A 22,890-nucleotide genomic window follows, 5' to 3' on the forward strand; every position below is an offset into this window, starting at 1 on the left:
CCGGGTGAGTCCCGGGTGTGTGTGTGTGTGTGTGTGTGTGTGTGTGTGTGTGTGTCAGTCTCTGGAACCTTGTTTGTTGGCTCAGGGCCACATGCCTGAGATTCCTGCACCCTAGGTACCAGGAGACTCCCTCCGGCCTTCCTGTCCCACCCAGGAGCACGTTGTAGGGGCAGCTCCAACCTGTCCAGCTCCAGCCCATCGCAGCCCCCTGCCTTGCTGCCCTCTTGGGCCCTGTCCTCCCTCCTCAAGGCCACATCCTTCCTCGTTCTTCAGTTTCCTTGTCCAAAGGAAGAACTTAGAGAGAGGTCTGTAGAGCCCTTGACAGCTGACAAGGCCCCCACTTACTTTACTTCCTGTGGTTCTCACTATATATACAGGTGGGGCAAAGGTAGGTTTACAGTTGTTCAATAATTTTTTTTATTAGGTTCACATAACTATTCATTGTAATTTTTTTTTTTTTTTTTTTTACAGGGACAGAGAGTCAGAGAGAGGGATAGATAGGGACAGACAGGAACGCAGAGAGATGAGAAGCATCAATCATTAGTTTTTCACTGCGACACCTTAGTTGTTCATTGATTGCTTTCTCATATGTGCATTGACCACGGGCCTTCAGCAGACCGAGTAACCCCTTGCTCGAGCCAGCAACTTTGGGTCCAAGCTGGTGAGCTTTTTGCTTAAGCCAGATGAACCCACGCTCAAGCCGGCGACCTCGGGGTCTCGAACCTGGGTCCTCCACATCCCAGTCTGATGCTCTATCCACTGCGTCACCACCGGGTCAGGCTGTTCAATAATTAATAAATCATTAACAAGAAAAACTTTCACGTACTCACAACTATAAATATATATGTATATATATTTTACTAACATATAATTCACATAGCATAAAATTCACCCTTTTAAAGTGTAAGTTCACTGGTTTTTAGTATATTCACAAAGTTGTGCAATCAACAGTGATTCTAGAACCTTTTCATCGCCTCAAGAGGAAACACAGGACCCATGAAAATAGTCACTCCCCATTCCCTGCATGCCCTGGGAACAGCTAATCTTCTACTTTGTTTTCACAGATTTGCCTATTCTGGACCCTTCACCTAAATGGAATCAGTCTGTAGCCTTTGTCTGGCTCTTTCACTTGGCATAACGTTTTCAAGATCCACCCATGTTGGAATATGTCAGTACTTCTTTTTTATGGTTGAATGACGTTCCACTGTCTGAAGAGACAACATTTTGTTTATTCATTCATCCATCTGCTGATGACTATTTGGGGTTTTCCCCACTTTTTGGCTATTATGAATAACGTTGCTGTGAACATTCCTGCTTTGGTGTGGACATGTTTTCAGCTCTTGTGTATGAATCTAGGAGTGGCATTGCTTAATCACATGGTAACCACTTTCTGAGGAACTGCCCAACCGTTTCTTTGAAGCAGCTGCTTTTCACATCCCTGCCAGCATCAGATAAGGGCTCCAATTTCTCCACATCCTCATCAGCACTTGCTTGCTATTTTCCTTTTTTCTTTGTCTTTCAATAACCACCCTCATGGGTATGAAGTGGTATCACTTTGTGGTTTTGATTTGCGTTTCCCTGGCGATGTTGAGCATTCCTCTTGTACCTGTCAGCTATCTGTACATCATCTCTGGAGAAAGCCCTTTGCTTTTTAAAAATAATTGGGTGTCTTTTTATTGTTGAGTTCCTCATACAGTCTGTATACTAGACCCTTTCAGGTAGATTTGCAAAGCTTTTCCCCCATTCTGAGTCTCATTATACTGTAACCTGGGAGTCAAGAGGGCAGCGGCCCTCAGCACCCTTGCACCTCCTGTGCCCTGTGAGCCAGTGGAGGTCTCACAATGGAAGCAAACAGGGTGGGGGTCCAGCCAGCCCCCCACCCTCCCCAGGACCAGCTCCTACATGAGGCTCAGCGAGCAGTGCCCAGGGCCCACAATACTTTTAGGAGCCCAGTCTTAATTTCTTTTAAAATTAGAAGGAAAATAATGAACTTCTAGATTAAATAAAAATGCTCTAACATAATCATCTTTATACCAAAACATTGTAAAACAAAATTTAACATTTTTTCTTCTAGAGAAAGGGGCCACAAAGCAAAGTGTCTGTGGCCCATTCAAAATGTGGCCCTGTGAGTCCCTCCACTCCCAGGCCACGAGCACTCCCCGGGACAGACCAGTCTGGGAGTGTTTAATCCTCTTTCTGAGGGGGTCCAGAAGAATCAGAACTTCGAGGATGGTCTCAGACCAGTCCTGGCCTGGATGCCAGCTCTGGCTCCCTACACCCTTGAACCTGTTTCCCCATCAGTAAAATGGAGACTGCAGCACTTGCCTCCTGTGAGTAGCGTTCCCCAGAACCCGGGCAGATAAAGGGATGATGGCTCTGCATTCCACAGTGCAAGGAGAACCGGAGTGGGGGTGGGGAAGCAGCACAAGTCAGTGCCATGGGCTCTCCAGCCCTCACTGCAGCCTCAGTTTCTTCACTCAAGAAACGGGAGTTGAATGGGCAGCCTTTAGGCCCCTTCCGGCTCTAATACAACAGGACGTGTGTGTCGGCCTTCATCTCGCTCTTACACACACACACACACACACATACACACTCCACTGACAAATACACCAGGACCTGCTGACTTTGGCTATTGGGCATTTATTGCAAACAGAACATCTGAGGTATGAGAAGCTAACCCAGACCCATGCCTGCCCCTGGCTGGGGGTGGGGTGGTCTCTCCTCACTTCGTGCCAGGCCCCCAGCACTGAGGTAGCTGCATCTTAAGCCCCCACAAGTACAACTCCCCAGGCTTGCCTGATTCCCATGCAGACCCAGGCCTGGAGGGGAAGAGGAAGGAAAGGCAAACAGGAGAAGCCCCAGCTTTGGTGGAAAATGCCCAAACCCCCAACAAACATTTTAGCCTCCAAGGAAAGGCACGTTCCTGCCTGCCCATCCCAGGGGCAGCCTAGCCACAGCGGGGACGGTGGCTGGCTGCCAGGCCGGTGGGTCACTGCTGCTCCAGGCAGTCCTCAGTCACCCCCTGGGCAGCCAGCTCAGCCAGCACGTTCTGCAGGTAGTTGGGGTCGGGGTAGCCATGGCCCGTCACGTTGCGGTCCATCTCTGTCTTGTGGTGGATCTCATTCCACACTACCGTGTCAGTCTCGCCCGTGGTGCTGGATGTGCCCACTGTGAAGATAAGTCGCCTCTTCCAGGCCACCTTCAGCAGCTCTAGGACCTGCCCCAGGAGGAGAGAAGAGAAGGAAGAGAAAATAAGGGAGGAAGGAAGGGTGCACAAGCACTGGCCTGTCTCCTCACAAGTTTTTCCGTCCTGGGGCAGGGGTGGCCAGGCAACAGGGTGGGAGTGTCCGCTGCCCTCCCCCCTAACTTGCCCCAGTGATAAGGATGAGGACAGCAGCATCAGCCATCCACCAGTGTCAGCGGTGGGTTCTGAAGGGCCACGTGCTAGGCCCTTGTACCATTAACCACTGGTAGAACCCCTGGCCCTGTCCCCTCCATTCCATCCCACTGCCACCTAAGTGATGTCATCCACAGTCCCCAGCCTGTAACTCTAGCCCTAAGCCCCTGGAATGCCAACTGCTGATCTGATAGTCCAATGGGACCTCACACTGGGCACCTCCGTGACTCAAGTCTTGGCCCACCTGATGGCCAGCCCGCCCACCCAAGACAGTACTGCCATCTACTCAGCCCCTAAACACCGGATTACTCCCTACTTCCAAGTACATCTTGGACGAACTCCCCTCTGTCCCTCCTATCCGGATCCAGGCCTCCCTGCTGCTCTCCATGCTTGGCCACCCGGAGTCCGTCCTCTCTTAGCACCAGAGGGAGCTTTCTCCAACCTAAAGTCTGTAGCTTTTCCTCTTCTGCCATGCCCTCACCTCACACTGTGCTCAGAATAAAGCCCACTTCCCCATGGCTGGCCTGGAGGAACTCACCCCCACTCCTCCTCATTTACCTCACCCCTCCTCGCCCCCTTGGTCCTCCTTGAGGCTCTTGACACCTCCCAAGCCCGTTTCCATCTCAAAGTTGTTGCACTAGCTACTAGGTCTGCCTAGAATGCTCTCCCACGAGCAAGCAAAGTCCCAATTCAGGTCTCAGTGCAGACTTAACCTGGCCCATCAGGCTGCTAGAAGACGGCCTCTCCTCCTTACTCGGGCCCCAGTCAAGTCCAGATCATCTCGCCTAGCACTCCTGGCACCTCAAGGATGTCCAACCTACGCGGGTTCCTGGAAGGAGCGACCTTGCACTGGAACCAGCAATTGGGCACAGGCTTGCCAACAGGGTGACCCCTCCCCAAGGGTGGTGGTGGGGTCCTTACCTTGCGGCCCTGGGCATTGTCCGGAAGGTAGCACTGGCGGGGAAACCCTCTGGCAGTGAATGGCTTTCCGGGGTTGGGGTGCTCAGGGCCCTGCAGGAGGAACAGAGACATGGGAGTGGGGGTGCTCTAAAAGGTGCTCACCGGCTCCAGAGTTGCACAGGACATGGAGGCCCAGCCTTGCCCCTTTGCCCTCCTGGCCAGGTCTATTCCTGAGCTCAAGTGACCAAATAAATATATTGCTGTCTCTCTCAAATCTTTCCTAAGACCCAACATGAACATAGCTGCCTTTCCTGAATGTGTGCTACTCCACTTGGTATCATCAGACCCTCCTGCTAACTTTCTCTATTTCCCTGATGAGACCAGCACCCCTCAAAGGCTGTGACGGAGGCTCCTACTTCTTCAGCGATCCTCAGGCACTGGGCTCTCTGGACTGGATAGCAGGTCTGCCTGCCTTCAGGACACCTTCACTTCAGCACATAGGCCCCTCCACTCTCCACAAATGGCTGGAGCGGAACCCTGAGACTGGCCGTGGTCTGAGCAGGAGTGGGAGCTGGATCAGCGGCTAGCCCGTCCTCCTGCCCTCTGCCACACAGTGACGCACCATGTACAGCTCCAGGTTCCCCTCTGGTCCTATGGTGCCAACCCTGTCTAGAATGTTTTAAAATTTCACTCTGAGCCAAGGAGAAAAAGTAGAAGGAAGTCAGGCACATGATTAAACAAAATGGAGGCAATGCCCCATCTTTGGCAGACAGGCCCCATCAGGCTCCTGCTCCTCATGGCGCTGTACCTTCCCAAACTGCCCAGTCTCTGAGATCAACCCTGGCCCAAGAAAGGAGGCCTAAGGGGCCAGTGCTCCTGTCTGGGTCTCCACTGGGACCCTAGGACCTTCTTCTAGGATTCCTGTCTTGTTCCCGACATCCAGCCCCAGCCCCGCTGCTCCCAAGCCAGGCATGATCTGGCCACTGAGCGGGTCTCTCCATCAGTCCTTAATGCTGTCACCTCCTGCTCCGTCCTGTGCCCCCAAGAGGGTTCCTGCCACTCTACACAAGTGTTCTTCCTGCTTGTACCCTTAGCCTTCTGCCTAGTATAAATCCAGCTGTCTCCACCTCCAGGAAGCCTTTCCTATCTCAGGAAAGGGCTAAGGGCCATCTCTTTGCTTGCATGGTCCTAAGAGATTGCTCTAACTCAGTGGTTCTCAACCTTTCTAATGCCGTGACCCCGCAATACAGTTCCTCATATTGCGGTGACCCCAAACCAAAAAGTAATCTTGGTGGCTACTTCAAAACTGTAATTTTGCTACAGTTATGATTCGGAATGTAAATACCTGATATGCATTATGTATTTTCCGATGGCTTTAGGCGACCCCGCCAGGGTTGCGACCCACAGGTTGAGAACCGCTGCTCTAACTCCTTGCACTAGCTCCTTCTGGTTCCTGGAAGCCTAAGCTTGCCAACCTGGACATTCTCACAGTGACCAGGGAGCAGACTGTTGGGAGAGGGACTGATTCCAGAAAGATCCAAGCAGACTCCTCTTGCGCCAGTGCGCCCTTACCTGAATGCCATGAGGAATGTTGTAAACTATGAGTATTGTCCCGCAGTCCTCATGGCCAGGGAGGGACACCTGGAAGGTGAACACTTCCATCTTCCCCCGAGGTTGCGTCCCAGTTTTCTCTCCATAGATGGTTTTGCAGGAAGGACACTGTAAACTTCCATCCTGAGACAAGAAAGAACGCCACACACTGAGCTCAAGGCCCTGAGAAAGCACCTAGGCACAGCCAGCCACCCGCCATCTAGATGGGAAAGAGGTCCGCAGGGGGACAGGTTGGCAGCAGACACTGGGTTCTGGGCAAATGGCCCAACTCCCAGGCAGCCTCCTTGCACAGAAACTTGATTCCAACAGCTTCCTTAGAAAGGTCAATTTTGTACCAGAAACTCGCTATATAGTTTTCATTACAGGGGAGAAAATACCAGGAGACTGTCATCAGGTAGAAAAATCAGGTTTATGAGCAGAAGTCCCCATAGTCTAATCCCATTGCAAATCAGACAGGAAAACCCTGTGACTGATCAGCTGTTGTGCCAGCACCCTAGCTGGACCAGGACACACAGGGGTGCTGCAGAGGAAGGCCAAGCCCAGCCTGAGGGTCTGCCACGGGCCTCACTTCTCTTCATCCTCCCAACCTCTGTCCATTCTGGCTAAACTCCACTGAAGGAAGCACAGCCAGGCGCCACCTGCCACTCCCAGCCCCCAAGGTCCACACCACATCCTGCTGCAGGGCAGGGGCTGCCTCTGAGCACTCTCCTGGTCCTCCACAGGGCAGCTACCGTCACCTGCTCAGGTGCAGCGTGACCAGAACAGATCATCCCTGGCTCCCACCCTGGGTCAGCATGTAGGCACCTTGTTCCCATTGCAGTACATGGCCAGCAGGCAGAGCAGGTGGAAGGCATGGCTACACTTGGTGAGGCGGCCCACAGATGCTGGCCCGATGGCCTTGCTGTTGGTCACATCACTGTACCCAGACACCATGGACAGTTTCTCCATACAGATGATGCAGTCCTGGAGGGGGACCAAACACAGGAACGCTCACCAAGAGAGACCTGCACCCAAAGAAGCAAGACTTGTAGGAAAAGACCTTCATCTGCAGAAATGCCAGAGTTACAAAGTCAATTCAACAGTCATTTGTTCCAGAGGCTGAGAACACAGATGAGTCACTGGGATCTGTGCTCTCAGGGGCTTACCAGGGCAAGAGGGATGTCAGGCAGCACCGAGCCCAGGGGGCCAGTGCAGTAACAGAAGCAGAGGCTAACACAGAAGCTGGAACAGCCAGAGAGAAAAAACAGGAGAGGCCCTCCAAGCTGTGTTTACAAGGGAAAAGGAAACTTGTCAGGTGGACAAGCACAGGAACAGACGTTCCAGATAGAGGGAAGAGAATGAGCTGAGCATGAACCAGCATATAGTTTCAGAGGGGCAGTAGCAACTGCCGCTGGCATGGGAACAGGGTTAGGAGATGAGGCACCAGGGGAGAGGACCAGACCCTGGAAGCTTCTGATCGTGCTCAGCACTTGGGGTTTTATACATCAGGGCCCCACTGAGGGGTTTAGAGCAGGGGTGTACTACCATGATTACAGCTGTGTGCTGCCTGTATGGAGAGCAGTTTAGAGAGGGGGAAGCTTGGGCAAAGCAGCCCAGTTATGCTGACGAGCACAAGGGCCAAGAGAGACAGACTGAGTGATCTGAAGTGGGAGCTGAGAGGGCTGGAGGGAGGGTGGGAGACACAAGGAGGCCTTTCAGGCTTCTGTCTAAACCTTTACCAACCAAATGTTTCTCACGTACTTGACTTGCAGGGAAAACAGGCCAGTGAAGAGTCCTCGGTCTGTACGGAAAGGACTGACATTTAGCCTGCCTCCTCCAGATACTCCAGGACTCTCCATTCAATCAATGAAAAGGGGCACTTGCAGACTGCAAAACGTAGCTCAGCAGAGAGGTTCAGGTCTACTGAAGCTGTTACGAGGGTGTGACAGGCCCTGTTAATGACAGGAACCCTGACCTGCTCTCCCACCAGCCAGAGGGGCAGCACTGCTATCTGGACAAGGCCACTTCCCATCCACACCAGTGTCAGCCCTCGGGGAGTGAGGCTGGCTCGCCAGGACTCCTGGCCCCCAGGATGGCACAGTGCTACACAGAGGCCTGTGCAAGACAAGAGCTTTGCGCAGGCTCACACTTGTTTTTGGCAAAGCTAAGACTGAATCCAAGTTTCAAAAGCAAAAGCTGCCTCATCTTGATAAGGCCTGGCTGGGCAATTAAACCCAAGTGCCCAGAGCATGGTGCCAGCATCCACAGATCTCCTTCCAGCAGAGACCAAGTTGGCATCCTTGTCTGGAGCTGTCCATCATTTCCAAACAATGCTAAAAGCAGCATGGTGCCTGTGACACCTACCTCATCGGGGGCTGTTTTCAGCTCTTCAGTGTAGTTTCTTAGCACCTGCTCTGGCTCTGGCTTTGGAGTCCCTCCTAGAAGAGAGGAGAACATCAGCGGTGTCTCAAGGAGTCTGACTGGAGGTGCTGAAACCAGAGAGAGAGGAGGACAAGGAAGAGGTCCAAGCTGCCAGGAGGAATGTTAGAATGGCTGAGACAGGAAGGTCAGCATGCAAGAAGTGACCGGGAGCCAGGTGCAGAACACGCTGCTGGACGAGCCCTGTCCAGGCCCACCCGTGAGGCCCAGCCCGAGAAGCCCTGGAGGCAGAGGAAGAGGGGCAGAGACAGCAGCTGGTCACAGCCCTCAGGACCCTGTGCACATTCAGTCAGGAAACTGGACCCAGGCTCCTTGGAGTACATGCAGAAGAATCAAATTGTTTCTAGAACAAACCGCTCTGGAGCACATTTTGGCAGTGAAATTTCACTCCACTTTCATTACTCTTGTGAGAAGGTTTTGGTAAGGAAGTCAGTTTTTTGAGTTGAATGTGTAGTAGGTGCCTACCCTATGTAGGCGTCTGTGTACACACAGACAGCAGACGACAGCCACACTGACACTGTCACAACACATCGCAAAGTCTTCTTAAGCCTGTCCCTGGACTGTGGAGTCTTAGTGACACACCTACTCTGTTCCTAATACGAGCAGCTCTGGAAAGCAGCCAAGATGTGCAGCAGGAAGAGCACCTTGGCTTCCCGCTCCTCTCAAAACCTCCTACTCCTCTGTGTACGCGTGCAGGAAGCTGGGAGGGGCCTGCGCCTACATCAACACCGACCCTGCACCAACAGGCCTCATCCAGGACAAGGAACTCCTCCAGCTAGCAGGAGGGGCACCCGTACAGTGGCTGGCTGTCCAGACAGAGGCAGCAGCAGAATCAGAGAATGGTAGCAAGCCTGTGAGAGAGCAGAATGGAAGGAAGGACCAGGGAGACTGGGGTAACCTGGGAACAGCCCTCTTGGGCTCTTCATCCTGCCTCAAGGTCACTGGGGAGCTCCTAGCCTCCGAGATCAAGGGACTCTGGTTTGAACCCAAGCTCATGACCATCAAACTACGGCTGCAAAGATAAAACTGTGTTTCAAAAGCTGAGCTCCCTCTAGAGTGACAGTTATGAGGGGAACAGAGAGGCTGGGACCAGGCCATGTGAGGTTTGATTCTGGCTCCTGTGCTATGACCAAATCATGTTACCTTTGAGTCTCAGTTACATCGTCTGAAAAGTGGAGACCTAATACCCACCAAAGCTGATAGCTATAAAGGCATGAGCTGCTATTACCTGAAAGGTAGCTACAGGCAAAAAAATACCACACTCTAAACACGCCACCCCCACCCTTACGAACAAATACCCATTACCCCATACACACCCACATACAACCACAGACACACCTCTAGGGCCTGACTCTGGTCACTATGGTGACAAAGTCAGGTAAAAGCACAATGACCATCAGCACGGGTGGCTGTCCTGCTATTAGGAACTCTATTCAGATTTTGGGGATGAAGCTCTTAGAAAAGCCTGGTGGCTACAGGTCAGTCTCCAGATTAGCTTCAGACCCCACCCTCCAGGACTAGCCACAGGCCGAGCTCTGGTGAGGCCCAGCTCCATCCCTTCTCCCACCACCCACCCTGGCCCCAGGCAGCTTTCAGAACTGAAGGTAACTTTCATGAGCCACACTTTCCCAAGGGGGCCAGCCAGGTGACTGCCAACCCTATGGAAGGGTCCCATGAGCCCGAGGCCAGGTCTGCCGAGAGCCTGTGTTCCTTCAAGGTAAGCCCAAGGGCTTCAGGGAGCTGCTGGCCGGCCCCTGCCCACAGACTTGTCTCCACCTCCGAAGCAGAGTAAGAACTGGAAGGGGGTCAGGATCTAGGAGCCTGCTCCAATCACTGGCAGCGAGGCTAAGAACAGGGCAGGGCAGGGTAGATAAAGCCCTGCCCACTCCCCGGGCCTACATCTACCCCGTGAGGTTCGGCAGGCAGTGGACAGGATCCCATGAGTCACCCTTCCTATGTGCCAAGTGCTTCATGTATGTACTTTCTATTCCTCCCTCAGCCAATCTGCTAAGTATGAGGCACTGGATCATGACTGGAGGAGGCACTTGTGTAAGATCACAAAGCTAGTGAGTGCCTGAGTCAAGACAAAAACCTAGGACCAGTCGAGACAGGGCTGTGCTCCCTGCTCACTGCACCATCCTGAGTGTCATTGGGCCTTTAGCAGTCTGTGCTTCTCTGGCCCCAGGATGTAGCTATAGCTACAACTGGCTTTAGAAGTGACAGGTTAAGAATTTACTACCAGGGCCCTGGCCGGTTGGCTCAGCGGTAGAGCGTCGGCCTAGCGTGCGGAGGACCCGGGTTCGATTCCCAGCCAGGGCACACAGGAGAAGCGCCCATTTGCTTCTCCACCCCTCCGCCGCACTTTCCTCTCTGTCTCTCTCTTCCCCTCCCGCAGCCGAGGCTCCATTGGAGCAAAGATGGCCCGGGCGCTGGGGATGGCTCCTTGGCCTCTGCCCCAGGCGCTAGAGTGACTCTGGTCGCAATATGGCGACGCCCAGGATGGGCAGAGCATCGCCCCCTGGTGGGCAGAGCGTCGCCCCTGGTGGGCGTACCGGGTGGATCCCGGTCGGGCGCATGCGGGAGTCTGTCTGACTGTCTCTCCCTGTTTCCAGCTTCAGAAAAATGAAAAAAAAAAAAAAAGAATTTACTACCAGGAAGTCCCAGGTTCGATTCCCGGCCAGGGCACACAGGAGAAGCGCCCATCTGCTTCTCCACCCTTCCCCCTCTTCTTCTTCTCTATCTCTCTTTCCCTCCCGCAGCCAAGGCTCCACTGGAGCAATGTTGGCCCGGGCACTGAGGATGGCTCCATAGCCTGCGCCTCATGGCTCCAGCTGCAATAGAGCAATGCCCCAGATGGGCAGAGCAGAGCATCACCCCCTGGTGGGCATGCCAGGTGGATCCTGGTCGGGCACATGCGGGAGTCTGTCTGACTGCCTCCTGCTTCTAACTTTGGAAAAATACAAAAAAAACCCAAAAAAACCCAAAAAACAAAAACTTACTATCCACAGGCCCCTCCACGCAAGTCTTATTAAAACTCACGAAACCTTCAGACAGTGCTGGGGGCCTTTCCTGAGACACACACCAGCCCCAGTGAAAAGGACAGAGTTGTCCCTCATCCTGAATCAGGCCTCACCCCACACCTGTGTCTACACAGTCAAGAGTACTCAAAAATAGGCCACTCACACTCCAACTGTGCTAGGGATACAGGACCTAAACTCTGGGACTGCAGGCAAAAGGAGATTCCCAAGGGGCTGCCTCTGCTGCTGAGGGCAGGGAGAAGGGCACAAAGCCCGTGGCTGGCAGGTGAGGGAAGCAGAGAAGGGCCGTGGGAGTCAGAGAAGAGCAACTGATGCAGGAGAGTCAGAGGCAGCAAGACTCAGAGGCGGCTAAGCAGAGGCCAGAGAGTATTTGTGAGCAGAAACTACCTTTCATGGACATTTTCCTCAATCTCTTAACTGAGCTGTGACTTTTAGAGGCCAGACAGGAGGCGGGAGGGCTGGCAGGCTGGGGTGCGCGGCTAAGACACACAGGGAGTCCGATGGCTGACATCAGAACACTCGTCATGCCTACACGGGGTGTGAGATCAGACATGCAGAAGGGAGAAATATTAGGAGTCATCATTTGGCATGTGACGTCCACAAACCCCAGCTGAGTCCAGGTGGCACTGTGAATGGCCATCAGGACCTACTGGTCTCCCTGGGGAATCTGGAGGCTCGAGGCTGCCCGGGCCTACCCAGGCTGGCAGGGCTAAGATCCAGGCAAGGAACCAGTGAGATACCTGGCTCACTGGAGCCCTGGTCCCAAGTTCCACAGGCATCTATACAAGCAACGGATTAGCTTGCACCCATTGTATGCAGTGGGTGAGGCCATTTGATTCAGGATGACACAGGGCAGAATGCCACCCCAGCAGAAGTCACAGGCCATGGCTTCCTTCTCTGGAACCCTCAGCAGAAGTTTAAATAGCCCCTCTGCCCTGGGTGGGCATGCGTGATAGGCATGGCCAGAAGGGGGAGGGAGCTGTAGCAGGCAGCCCAGCTGAGGTGGACTGTCCATTCTTGTCATACTTCCTGATGCCTGCAGAGGGAGGTCTCATTCCGTAGCCTAGCAATCCATGTCCTAACTGACCCTCACCCCACACTGCTCCCTTTGTGCTCAAGGACCCGACGCTTCCTGGAACACAGCATGTCCTCTTATAGGAGTCCCGACTGCTGCCACCCTTTTAGCCTACCCTGCTATCCACGGCACCACCGCCCCAATCCCTCCTGTCCCCTGTCTGGCTCAAAGCACCTCCTCCCAAGGGGAAGGGAACTCTGGGCTTCTCCTCGGGTACTTCCCTGAGTGTGGCATTCCAGGCACTAAGAATCTAGCTAGGGGGCTGGGCACTGTGGACAGCCTAGGTAGGAAGTGACAATCCTGGCCCTCCTGGGCCTCATTCCCCCACCCAGGCCAGGCAGACAGAGCTGTCCACTTTAGAGGCAATTCAGAGGGGAAGGGGACACCTGGCCTTGGGACCCATCAGGCCGGCCACTGTTGTATCTACCAGAAGAACAACGTTCTCTCGATGTGGCAAATGTGCCAGTCAGGGACAGAAGCAGGTGCCAGCCAGCAGCCTAGGTGGCACAGCTGAGGCAGGCAGGGTATGTTGCAGTGGCCACTAAGCAGGAGACCCCAAAGTACACGTCAGAAGGCCAAGGTTGGACCCTGGGAGCCTGCTCATCACATAATGCTATGCCACCAGTGTCCAAAGGTTTGTGCATGGGCTCAAATGTGGATTCCCTTGGGAACTAAATGTCAGGCAGACTGAATGACAAGCAGACACAGGGGGCCAAAAGATGGAAAGACCAGGAACAATTCCTTAGAACCTTAGGCCTTTGTATTGATCATGAGCTCTTCCCCAACATCAGCTCCCTCACTTCAACCAGACCTCTCCTCAAGTGTCACTGCAGCAGGCCGTCCTTTCCTAACCACCCCATTTTAAAAGGCCACGGCCCCTCCAGCTCTGTCTCCTTTACTCTGCTTAATGTTCTTACCACCTGTGGGGACTCATTCATCTTTTTACCACTGCCTACCACCACACTGAGCACCTCGGGCAGGGCTGGGTCATAGAAGGGGCACAGTATCTGTCTTTTGGGGAATAAACTCACCCCTGGAGCCACCGTCACAAGCCCCTAAGAGGCCAACATGACAAACACTCCTGCCCTTTCCATTCCCTGAATTCAAGTCACACACACAGGTCTCCACTTAGAAGCCTGCATAAGTTTACCTTATGAGAAAGTGTGAAAATCACCCCATACCAAACACTTCACAGAAGCAGTGCCCAATGAACAGTATGGCTAGGGGACACCATGAGTGGACCTTCACATCTTCCCCAATGGCAAGGACTCAGGACAGCCACCCGAAGTCCTAACATCACCAAATAACTGTAACATCTCAGACAGCCACGGCTTTTTCTCTGCTCATCTGATCTGTTCGAGCCCCAGAGATTACCGTTCTTGTAAATGGGCAGATGCGTGAACATCCCCTTTCTGACACCAAGGGTCGGCCTTTCGCCCAGTGACCAGGGCTCAGGTCTAAGCTTATCCTTCTCCAGCTCTGGCCTTGCCAAGCAGAGTTCAAGCCCAGCACCACTCCTCCCTGACTGACTGGTCTTGGCAGTTTGCAGCAGCAAAAAATGCAGATACTCCTCCTTCATAGGGTGGGAACCGAGCCTGAGCATCAGGGGCCCCTCCCACCTCCCCTTCCTCCAAAGAGAGGTCGGGCCAGGTCTCAGTCACTGAAGCTGTCACGTGAGGCACTCCTGGCTGGACCTGGAGGTGGATCCTCTGTAGACCTCCCCCACCAGTGCAGAGGGGTACACCGTCCAACAGCATGGCCACCTGTTTGTAAACCTACCTGCTAAACCCTGCGTCCAAGTGCTCACATCACTGTAGCCATGCTTAAATCATATTCCCAAACCCATCAACACAGCCCAGGCTGAGAGAACTCTCTGCAGACCTTGCTTCTTAGGGGCCCGCTTGGGATCCTTGTGCCCTGGCACCCTAGACAAAAGTCCCACCAATAGGTATAAGTCAGAGCCTTGCATTCAGGGTAGGCAGCAAAGATATTATGGCGAAAATACTGGACACGATAGAGAACAATCTGGGACCTAGTCTGGAGAGAGTGCTCTCAGCCTGAAGAGCAGAAGAAAAAGAGCAAGAGCTACTCAATCCCCAGACCATTTCTAGAGGTTATCATAACATGTGTGTTAAAGCCCTAGTGATTACAGAGTGGAATGGAACTGTGTCATGTGTAGAGCACACCTGTTCACCCACAAACTTTCTCCAACAGAACCACCACCACCACCACCACCACATGCATGCGTGCACATGCACACACACACACATCTGACTCATGAACAGCATCTGATGCCACAAGACCTACACTGGGCAGGAACTTTCTAGTCACCGCTTCTGCTCACTGTTCTCTCTGCCCCAGCAGAAGGTTAATGGCTGAGCAGCTGAAGCAGGTGCCAGAGGGCCTGCAGGGCAGTGTCTCCACATGGGGCTTTCCCAGTTCCACTCTTCCATCTTCTGTCACCTCCCCGACTGGCCATCCATTTCCTTCAAGGACTCTTCTTCCCAGTGTTCCACCCATGGTCTCTGTAAGCTCATGCACTCCCATGGGGGGCAGAGGTCATCCCAGTGCATCACAGACTGCTCATTTGAGCTGCATGTCTAAACTCCCCCTGCCTGCAGACCAGTTCCATGTGGCTATACACAGCCATTGCCCCCCACCCCTCCCAATGTTCCCAGCAGACTCAGGAGCAGTGCTGTGTAACAGCTAAGAGGCTAGATTCTGAGGACAGAATGCTTGGGGCTGCATTCCAGCTCTCCAAGGACAGGCTGGCTGATCTGGGAAAGTTTTGCAATTCTCTGTGCCTCAGTTTTTTCAAGTGTAAAATGGAAATAAAAGTTTCCACCTCAGGGCTGTGACTGGGATGAAGAGAATCAATATACACACAAAGTAAATCACTGCCATCAGCAACTGCCCACCAGGCCTCGTGCCAGCCCTTCTCTCTCACAAGCAGGCCCATCACCAAGTCAGAAGCTCTTACCTCCCATCCCACTGCCATGGCCCTAGTCAGGCCTTGGCGGCTTACCTGAGGCATGAAGTCAGGCTCCACAAGGGTCTCCCTGCCTCCAAGACTGCCTCCTCCAATTCCCTGTGTTACCACAGCGACTCACCTATCACATGCACTCTGCTTATCTTATTCCCTTGCTCTAACCTTTAAATGAAGGAGGTTTACTACACTCAGTTCACCTTTCTAGAACCCTTTATATTTCTTGCAAGTTAAAAAATAACTTTCAGTGCCTCTCTAATACCTGTACGGAGATCTTAAAAACAGTTCCAAGATGTATGGTTAACAAAAGAGCTAGCTGGACACAAAAGCCACTTATTCATAATGTCACTTCAGCCAAAATAATCCTGGGACTCTTCCAGAGGGCTCCTTCAGGGAAATTCCTAATGCATTTCAGGATAGAAAAGTGACTCCTGAACCATACATAATTCAAGATGATGTGAATATTTAAAAGATGGGGAAGGTCCATACCAGGGCAGCCATACCCTGAGAGAGGAGGAGGGGTAGCTACCCCAAGCTCACTTACCAAGGGTACATCATCACCGACAAGAAGCACTGCCCCCAAAGGAGCCCCTTTGGGTTTTCATGAGAACACAGAGAATAACAAGACCCTCACTCCACAATCTCCCCCCACAACCCCCAAGTCCTGCCAGACACAGTCCGTTCTGGACCCCAGGCCCAATAGCAGTGTGCCTACCTGCAAGGGCTTGCTGGACCCTGCTGGGCTTCGGCATCTGCACGGGCACAGTGGCAGGGACGCTCCCAGGGCTGCTCACAGAACCGCTGGGGATGGAGGCACTTGGGGAGAAGAGAGAGCAAAGCTTAGTGTGCAGAGCCTACTTAGCAGAAAGGAGAGCCGGAGAAACACCGTGTTAGGGACACACTGGTGCTGTTAAGGTCCCGCCATAGTTTCACTTCCCAGAGCTGCTTTTGTGGAATGGCTTCTGCTTTATCTTTTTTTAAATTAAAGCTCCTGATGAAGAGTATCCGGAAAGAGGAGCACAGAGATCTGAATTTCACCCCTCTCAGACCCCAACTAACTACAGAATTTGAATGCTTAAAAATGTTAAAGCAAACAATCCAATTAAAAAATGGGGACAGGACCTGAAGAGCAGACACTTCTCTGATGAAGACATACAAAAAAACAGATACATGAAAAGATGTTCATCTTTGCTAGCTATCAGAGAAATGCAAATCACAACTACGAGATAACACATCACACCTGTTATACTGGCTATTATCAACAAGACAGGTAATAACAAGTATTAGAGAGGTTGTGGAGGAAAAGGAACCCTCATTCACTGCTGGTGGGAATGTAAACTGGTACAGCCACTATGGAAGAGAGTATGGCAGTTCCTCAAAAAAATTAAGAATAGAGCTACCATAAGACCCAGTATATACCCCAAAAAACTTGAAAATATTGATATGTAAAGACATGTGCAACCCCATGTTCACTGCAGCATTATTCACAGTGGCCAAGACATTGAGACAACCAAAGTGTCCCTGGATAGAGGACTGGTTAAGAAGATGTGGTACAGGCCCTGGCCGGTTGGCTGAGCGGTGGAGCGTTGGCCTGGCGTGCGGGAGTCCTGGGTTCGATTCCCGGCCAGAGCACACAGGAGAGGCGCCCATCTGCTTCTCCACCCCTCCCCCTCTTCTTCCTCTCTGTCTCTCTTCCCCTCCCGCAGCCAAGGCTCCATTGGAGCAAAGATGGCAGGGGCGCTGGGGATGGTTCCATGGCCTCTGCCTCATGCGCTAAGACTGGCTCTGGTCGCAACAGAGTGACGACCCGGATGGGCAGAGCATCGCCCCCTGGTGGGCGTGCCGGGTGGATCCCGGTCGGGCACATGCGGGAGTCTGTCTGACTGCCTCCCCGTTTCCAGCTTCAGAAAAATACAAAAAAAAAAAAAAAAAAAAGAGAGATATTAAGCCCAGGGCTCGATCTACCATCACTTCCCCTGAAAAAATCAAGTGACAAGAATCAATCTCCAGCCCTGGCCAGATAGCTTGGTTAGAATATTGTCCTGATGTGCAGATGTTGTCAGTTTGATCCCCCATCAAACAGACATACACAGGGCACACACAGGAACAGATCAATATTTCTGTCTCTCTCTCTCTGAAATCAATTAATCAATTTTAAAAAATCAAAGTCAGGCCAGATGTTTGACAGGAAGAAATGGCAGGCAGGGGCTGCTTGGATATGAGGTCTCTTATTTTTACAAAGAAGCTTTAACTGTCAAAATATGTTTTCCTGAGAAGTCCAGAGACTCTAAAGACAAAGAATTTTGAGCTCACTAGCTTCATCAAAAGGAGAGCTCTACGGTAGCTATAGAAGGAAAATCTGGCAGAAGCCACTCTAACAAGTGATCAAGACCAACATCACCAGTAATATGACCGATTAGTAACAGGAGTCCCAAGAAATAATGCTCTGAGGACACAACACCATTTTTGCGGTTCCTGCCAAGATTGAATAACCTCATTACAAATCGTGAGAAAACATTTGACGAACCTAAATTAAGGGACATTCGACTACCTACAAAAAGGGAAGGGTTACAGAAGATGAAAAAAGACCAAGAATGGTAGAAGGAGAACTGACAACTGGATGCAAAGTGGGATCCCACAGCATCCTAGGACAGAATGAGAACAGTGGTTGAAAACTGGTTTAGCTAATAGTACTGTACCAGTGGTAATTCTCTGGTTCTGAAAGCTGTGGTTATGAAAGATGTTAACATGAGAAGTCAAGTAAGGGAAATGTGGCAACTCTGTATTATTTTTGTAACTTTTCTGTAAATCTAAAATTGTTCAAAATAAAGGCTTTAAAAAATATGAGGGTCTTGCTTCTGACAGTGACTATGTTCAAGTGTATGTATATATACTATGTTTATGTATATATACATATATATATACATATATATATATTTTTTTAATCAAGTGCGAGGCAGGGAGGCAGAGACAGACTGCTGCATGCACCCCAACTAGAATTCACCCAGCAAGCCTCCTACTAGGCGATACTCTGCCTGTTTGGGCCGCTGCTCCGTTGCTTGGCACCCTAGCTATTTTAGCGCCTAAGGCAAGACCATGGAGCCATCTCAGTGCCCTGGGACAACTTTGCTCGAACCATTTGAGCCATGGTTGCAGGAGAGGAAGGGGGGGGGAGAGAGAGAGATAGAGATAGACAGATGGAGGATGGTCGCTTCTCCTGTGTGCGCTGACCAGTAATCAAATCCAGAACTTTCACATGCCAGCCAATGCTCTACTGCTGAGCCAATTGGCCAGGGCCTATAGTTTTAAATAACAAACCATGCCATTACGGTTGTGGGGATCCCCACACTGGAGAACAATTGGTGTAGACGGACCAAGATGCCTGCCAACATCCCCCACCCTGATGCCTATATCCTCCTGTCCATCTCTGCCCATGTTAAACAGGATTAAACAGGAAGAGTTATGAAACCCTTCCACATAATCCCTACACTGGAACTCCCCAAGGACGAGGCCTGGGCACATTTGTCTCTTTTCTACTAGGCCCAGCCAGGAACCAGGAACTGGGAAGGTACTCAGGAAACGATGGACAGCTCCAGTCTACTGTGCTCCCTTACAGCTGCCAGCAAACCAGCAACTTGCCTGGTTACAGCAAATGCTTCACAAGCTGTCCCAGATCTTTCCCTGCCACCAGCCGTGGGTCACAGATCCCGCTGGTGGAAACTACAGGGGGCTGGCTGATTTTGATCCAAACCAGAAAAACCTCAGACTCAGACGGTGCTGAGGATGCCAGGACCTTGCACAGGGTCTGTAGCACAGCAGGTTTTCTGATGTATCTTCTTTTCATTTCTGGATTGTTCTCCCAAACAGAACAAGCTATGCAGCCATGCTACTCAAGAAGCGGCTTCTTGCCCTCCTCATCTACTCTCAACCTCAAGAGAACAATGGAACTGGACCAGGAATGCTCTGATAATGCAATGGAAATGTTGAGGACACCTGGGCTAAAATTCTGGCCCACTAAGTTCTGTTTAAGTTGGAACAAGCTCTACCCCACTCCCTACCCCACTTTCTGAACCTCTTTTTCCACTACGTTTTTTAAAAAGAAGGTAAATAGTCTAATAGTTTCTGATGGTCTTTGCAATTCTCAGGTTCTGTAAGTGAAGAAATTCGAGAAGCTAGAACCCTTCCATACATCTTTCATCTCCCAAGCAACTCTCCAGGGAGCACTTAACTAGGAAGCTGGAAAGTCAAAGCTTGGCTGTACAACTGCCCAAAATTAGTGGGCTACTTAGTGGGCTTGGCACCACTGGCCCAGAGGCTCCAGAGAGGGGTCTTCCTTCACCAGAGAGAAGCACATATCTAAGCGAGAAGGCCTAATTTTAGGTTCCACACCCAACAACTAGAGCAGAAAACAGACATGCAGCGAGGTTCCCAGTGGGCAGCACATCCCGGAACTGGGACCAGGAACCAGGAACCATGAGTAAGTTCTAGTTGTTTAAGGCGGGGTCTCCCAATGTGGCCATTTCCCCTATGACTTATCCCAGCACCTCCCCACACTTCCCTGCTCTGATAAAGAAAATGCAACAGAAAAAGGACTCAGTGGTTCCCAAGATGGCGACTCTCAGGAGTGGACAGAACCTTAAAGGCCACGATCCCTTCAACCATTCTCAAGGGGCTCAGACTAGCAGAATGATCCTGTGGGGCATCATTTGTGCCATGAAGTGCCCTTCGCTGATAATTCCCTCAGTCGCTGCCTCAGGCCTCTCTCCCTGCCTCCCCTCTTCCTGGGGCTACCTGGTCTTCCGTCTGGGTCTATCTCCCAGAGCTTCCAAATGGAGCTGAGAACATGAGACATGAGGACAGACACAATTTGATGGTCCCAGGTAAGGGGCAGGGAAGAGTAGGGAAATGCAAGGCCTTCCTCCAGCTCCCTAAAGTCCAGGAAGCCAGCACCAATGGGGGGGGGAGCTCTGACAGTATGTACAAGGAGTGTCAGATGTGGAGTCTGGATCCCTCACTTCCAGTGCCTGCTCCCCTTAAAGCTGTGTGCCCTTGGGCATGTGGAGTCCCTTTCTGAGCTTCAATGTCTCTACCTGTAAGATAAGAATAATTCCAAAAGGCCCCAAGGGCAGCTGCAAGGCTTGATCTTCACCCCAATACAAATGTCCAATGTTTCCCAGATCTCGGAGGAGCAAAGGGGGTACAGGAAAGCTAAAGGGCTCCCAGACACCTTTCTGCAGGGCCCTCACTACACCCTGAAACCCACAGTGACATTAAAGCAAAAGGAAACTTCAGAAACTAACCAGCCCAACTCCTTAATTTTTTTTTGGCAGAGACAGGGAGAGTCAGAGAGAGGGACAAACAGACAGGAAGGGAGAGAGATGAGAAACATCAATTCTTTATTGAGGTTCCTTAGTTGTTCATTGATTGATTTCTCGTATGTGCCTTGACCAGGGGGCTACAGCAGACTGAGTGACCCTCTGCTCGAGCAAGCGACCTTGAGCTCAAGCTGATGAGCTTTGCTCAAACCAGATGAGCGCGTGCTCAAGCTGGCGACCTCAGGGTCTCGAACCTGGGTCCTCCATATCCCAGTCTGATGCTCTATCCACTGCCACACCTCCTGGTCAGGCCCAACTCCTTAATTTTAAGAGAAGACAGACAGACCTGGAAAGGGAACAGAGCTGGCCCAGAGGCCTGAAGTGAGTGAAGAGAAAGGCCCCATCTGGAACCCAGGACTCCAAATTACACAAGCCTCAAGAGCCTGGCTGACAGCAGGCAGCAATAGGGTGCCTTTAGAGGAAGGGAGAATGCAGTGAGAACATAGCAGATGAAAGCAAACTGGAAGAACCATTTTCTAGGGCTGTTTAGTACAGAGACAAAGCGTGCCGAGGCTTAGCCACACCAGAGCTGCAATAGACCGCTGGTCATAATCACCACCCCAAGTCATTAAAATGCTCAACAAGCTGGCACACCCTCTATTAAAGAGGACTAGAATGTGCATGACACATTTTGGAAAGTTTTTCATCTACCATCATTAAAACAGAAGTTGTGATGCTTAAAGGGATAAACTTCAGCTACCAGGAAATTTACTTATATCCAGCAGCTCAGTGACAAATGTACCTTTTTTTTTTTTTTTTTCTTTTTTTTTTCATTTTTCTGAAGCTGGAAACAGGGAGAGACAGTCAGACAGACTCCCGCATAAGCCCGACCGGGATCCACCCGGCACGCCCACCAGGGGCGAAGCTCTGCCCACCAGGGGGCGATGCTCTGCCCATCCTGGGCGTCGCCATGTTGCGACCAGAGCCACTCTAGCGCCTGAGGCAGAGGCCACAGAGCCATCCCCAGCGCCCGGGCCATCTTTGCTCCAATAGAGCCTTGGCTGCAGGAGGGGAAGAAAGAGAGAGGAAAGCGCGGCAGAGGGGTGGAGAAGCAAATGGGCGCTTCTCCTGTGTGCTCTGGCCGGAATCGAACCCGGGTCCTCCGCACTCTAGGCCGACGCTCTACCGCTGAGCCAACAGGCCAGGGCTCAAATGTACCTTCTTGATGTATTTCTGCCTACTTAAAAAGCCTCTCAGGGTACACGGAAATCAGTCAGCCATGGTTTTACCCAGATTGAGCAAGAAACCGTTTAAAACCACACGGATTCCACAAATTTTGATTTTACTTACTCACATGTTCTTTCTAGTGGCTACCAGTTAAACATAGCTAGTTCTCAGGCTTCCCCAGCCCATGGTGCTGTCTGCCCTGCTGCCTTCTCCTCGCTTCCTTACACACGGTAACTTTCATCTAATACTGTTGACATTCATATTTGGCTTCAAGAACTAAACCACAGCCCCTAGGGAGTCCAAGCTGCCAAGTGTTCTCAGCCCTCCCATCCCTGCTGGGTTAAGAGGTCAGCTATTAAGCCCCTCTGGTTCTACAACACCCATGAGAGAGGGTTAACTGAAGAAAGCTTCACTACATATTAGATACAGAAAAACTTAGTTTTTCAAAGCAGGGATAGGCCCATGCAAGTAAAGCATGCCCCTCCTAGCTCCCACAAAGCTGTAGGAGATAAAGATGAGCATCCATCTTAGGAGGCAGGTCCCCTTGAGGCTGTTTCAATGAACAGAGCCAGCCGGCCTGGTTCCGTCCTGCCCTACAATGCAGGGCAAGCAGCAACACGCGTGGCCCAGCAGCAAGGGTAAGGCCATCTGGGCCAGCCACTTTCCCTTCAGTAACTTGCCTGGCCTGTACCAGATGAGCCCTCATCAACAGTCTCTCAGGCCTTCAGGCAGGGAAGCAGAAACCAATGGAAGCTCTGTACCAGGAGAAAGCAACCAAACCTATTAAGTTGCCTGGCTCAATCCCAGCATCCCAGCTCTAGAACCACCTAGAAATTTACCTCAAAATAATTTATAAGAACTTAAGAAGCCCCAGATGAGGCAAAGCTGGCCTGGTAGAAGCTCTAGCCCTACTGATAATCATT

At 51.7% G+C, this 22,890-nt stretch overlaps 1 protein-coding gene across 5 annotated transcripts in view; it reads right to left on the minus strand.

Annotated features, from left to right (window-relative positions):
- Positions 1–489: 489 nt before the first annotated feature.
- Positions 490–22,890, minus strand: part of DTX2 (deltex E3 ubiquitin ligase 2) — a 44,202-nt gene continuing 21,801 nt past the window's right edge. For 3 of the 5 annotated variants that reach the window (XM_066274488.1, XM_066274489.1, XM_066274490.1), the window contains exons 5-11: positions 16,141–16,241; positions 11,752–11,892; positions 8,252–8,325; positions 6,713–6,871; positions 5,870–6,031; positions 4,319–4,408; positions 491–3,217 (exon numbers count right to left, since the gene is read on the minus strand). In XM_066274488.1, the coding sequence (XP_066130585.1) occupies positions 2,990–3,217; positions 4,319–4,408; positions 5,870–6,031; positions 6,713–6,871; positions 8,252–8,325; positions 11,752–11,892; positions 16,141–16,241 (955 nt within the window). In that variant the 3' untranslated portion in view covers positions 491–2,989. Of the gene's footprint in view, positions 3,218–4,318; positions 4,409–5,869; positions 6,032–6,712; positions 6,872–8,251; positions 8,326–11,751; positions 11,893–16,140; positions 16,242–22,890 lie in introns of all 5 variants that reach the window. The other 2 variants (XM_066274486.1, XM_066274487.1) reach the window with 2 other exon arrangements.

This window comes from Saccopteryx bilineata, chromosome 4 (assembly GCF_036850765.1).
Source record: "Saccopteryx bilineata isolate mSacBil1 chromosome 4, mSacBil1_pri_phased_curated, whole genome shotgun sequence".
NCBI lineage: Eukaryota > Metazoa > Chordata > Mammalia > Chiroptera > Emballonuridae > Saccopteryx > Saccopteryx bilineata.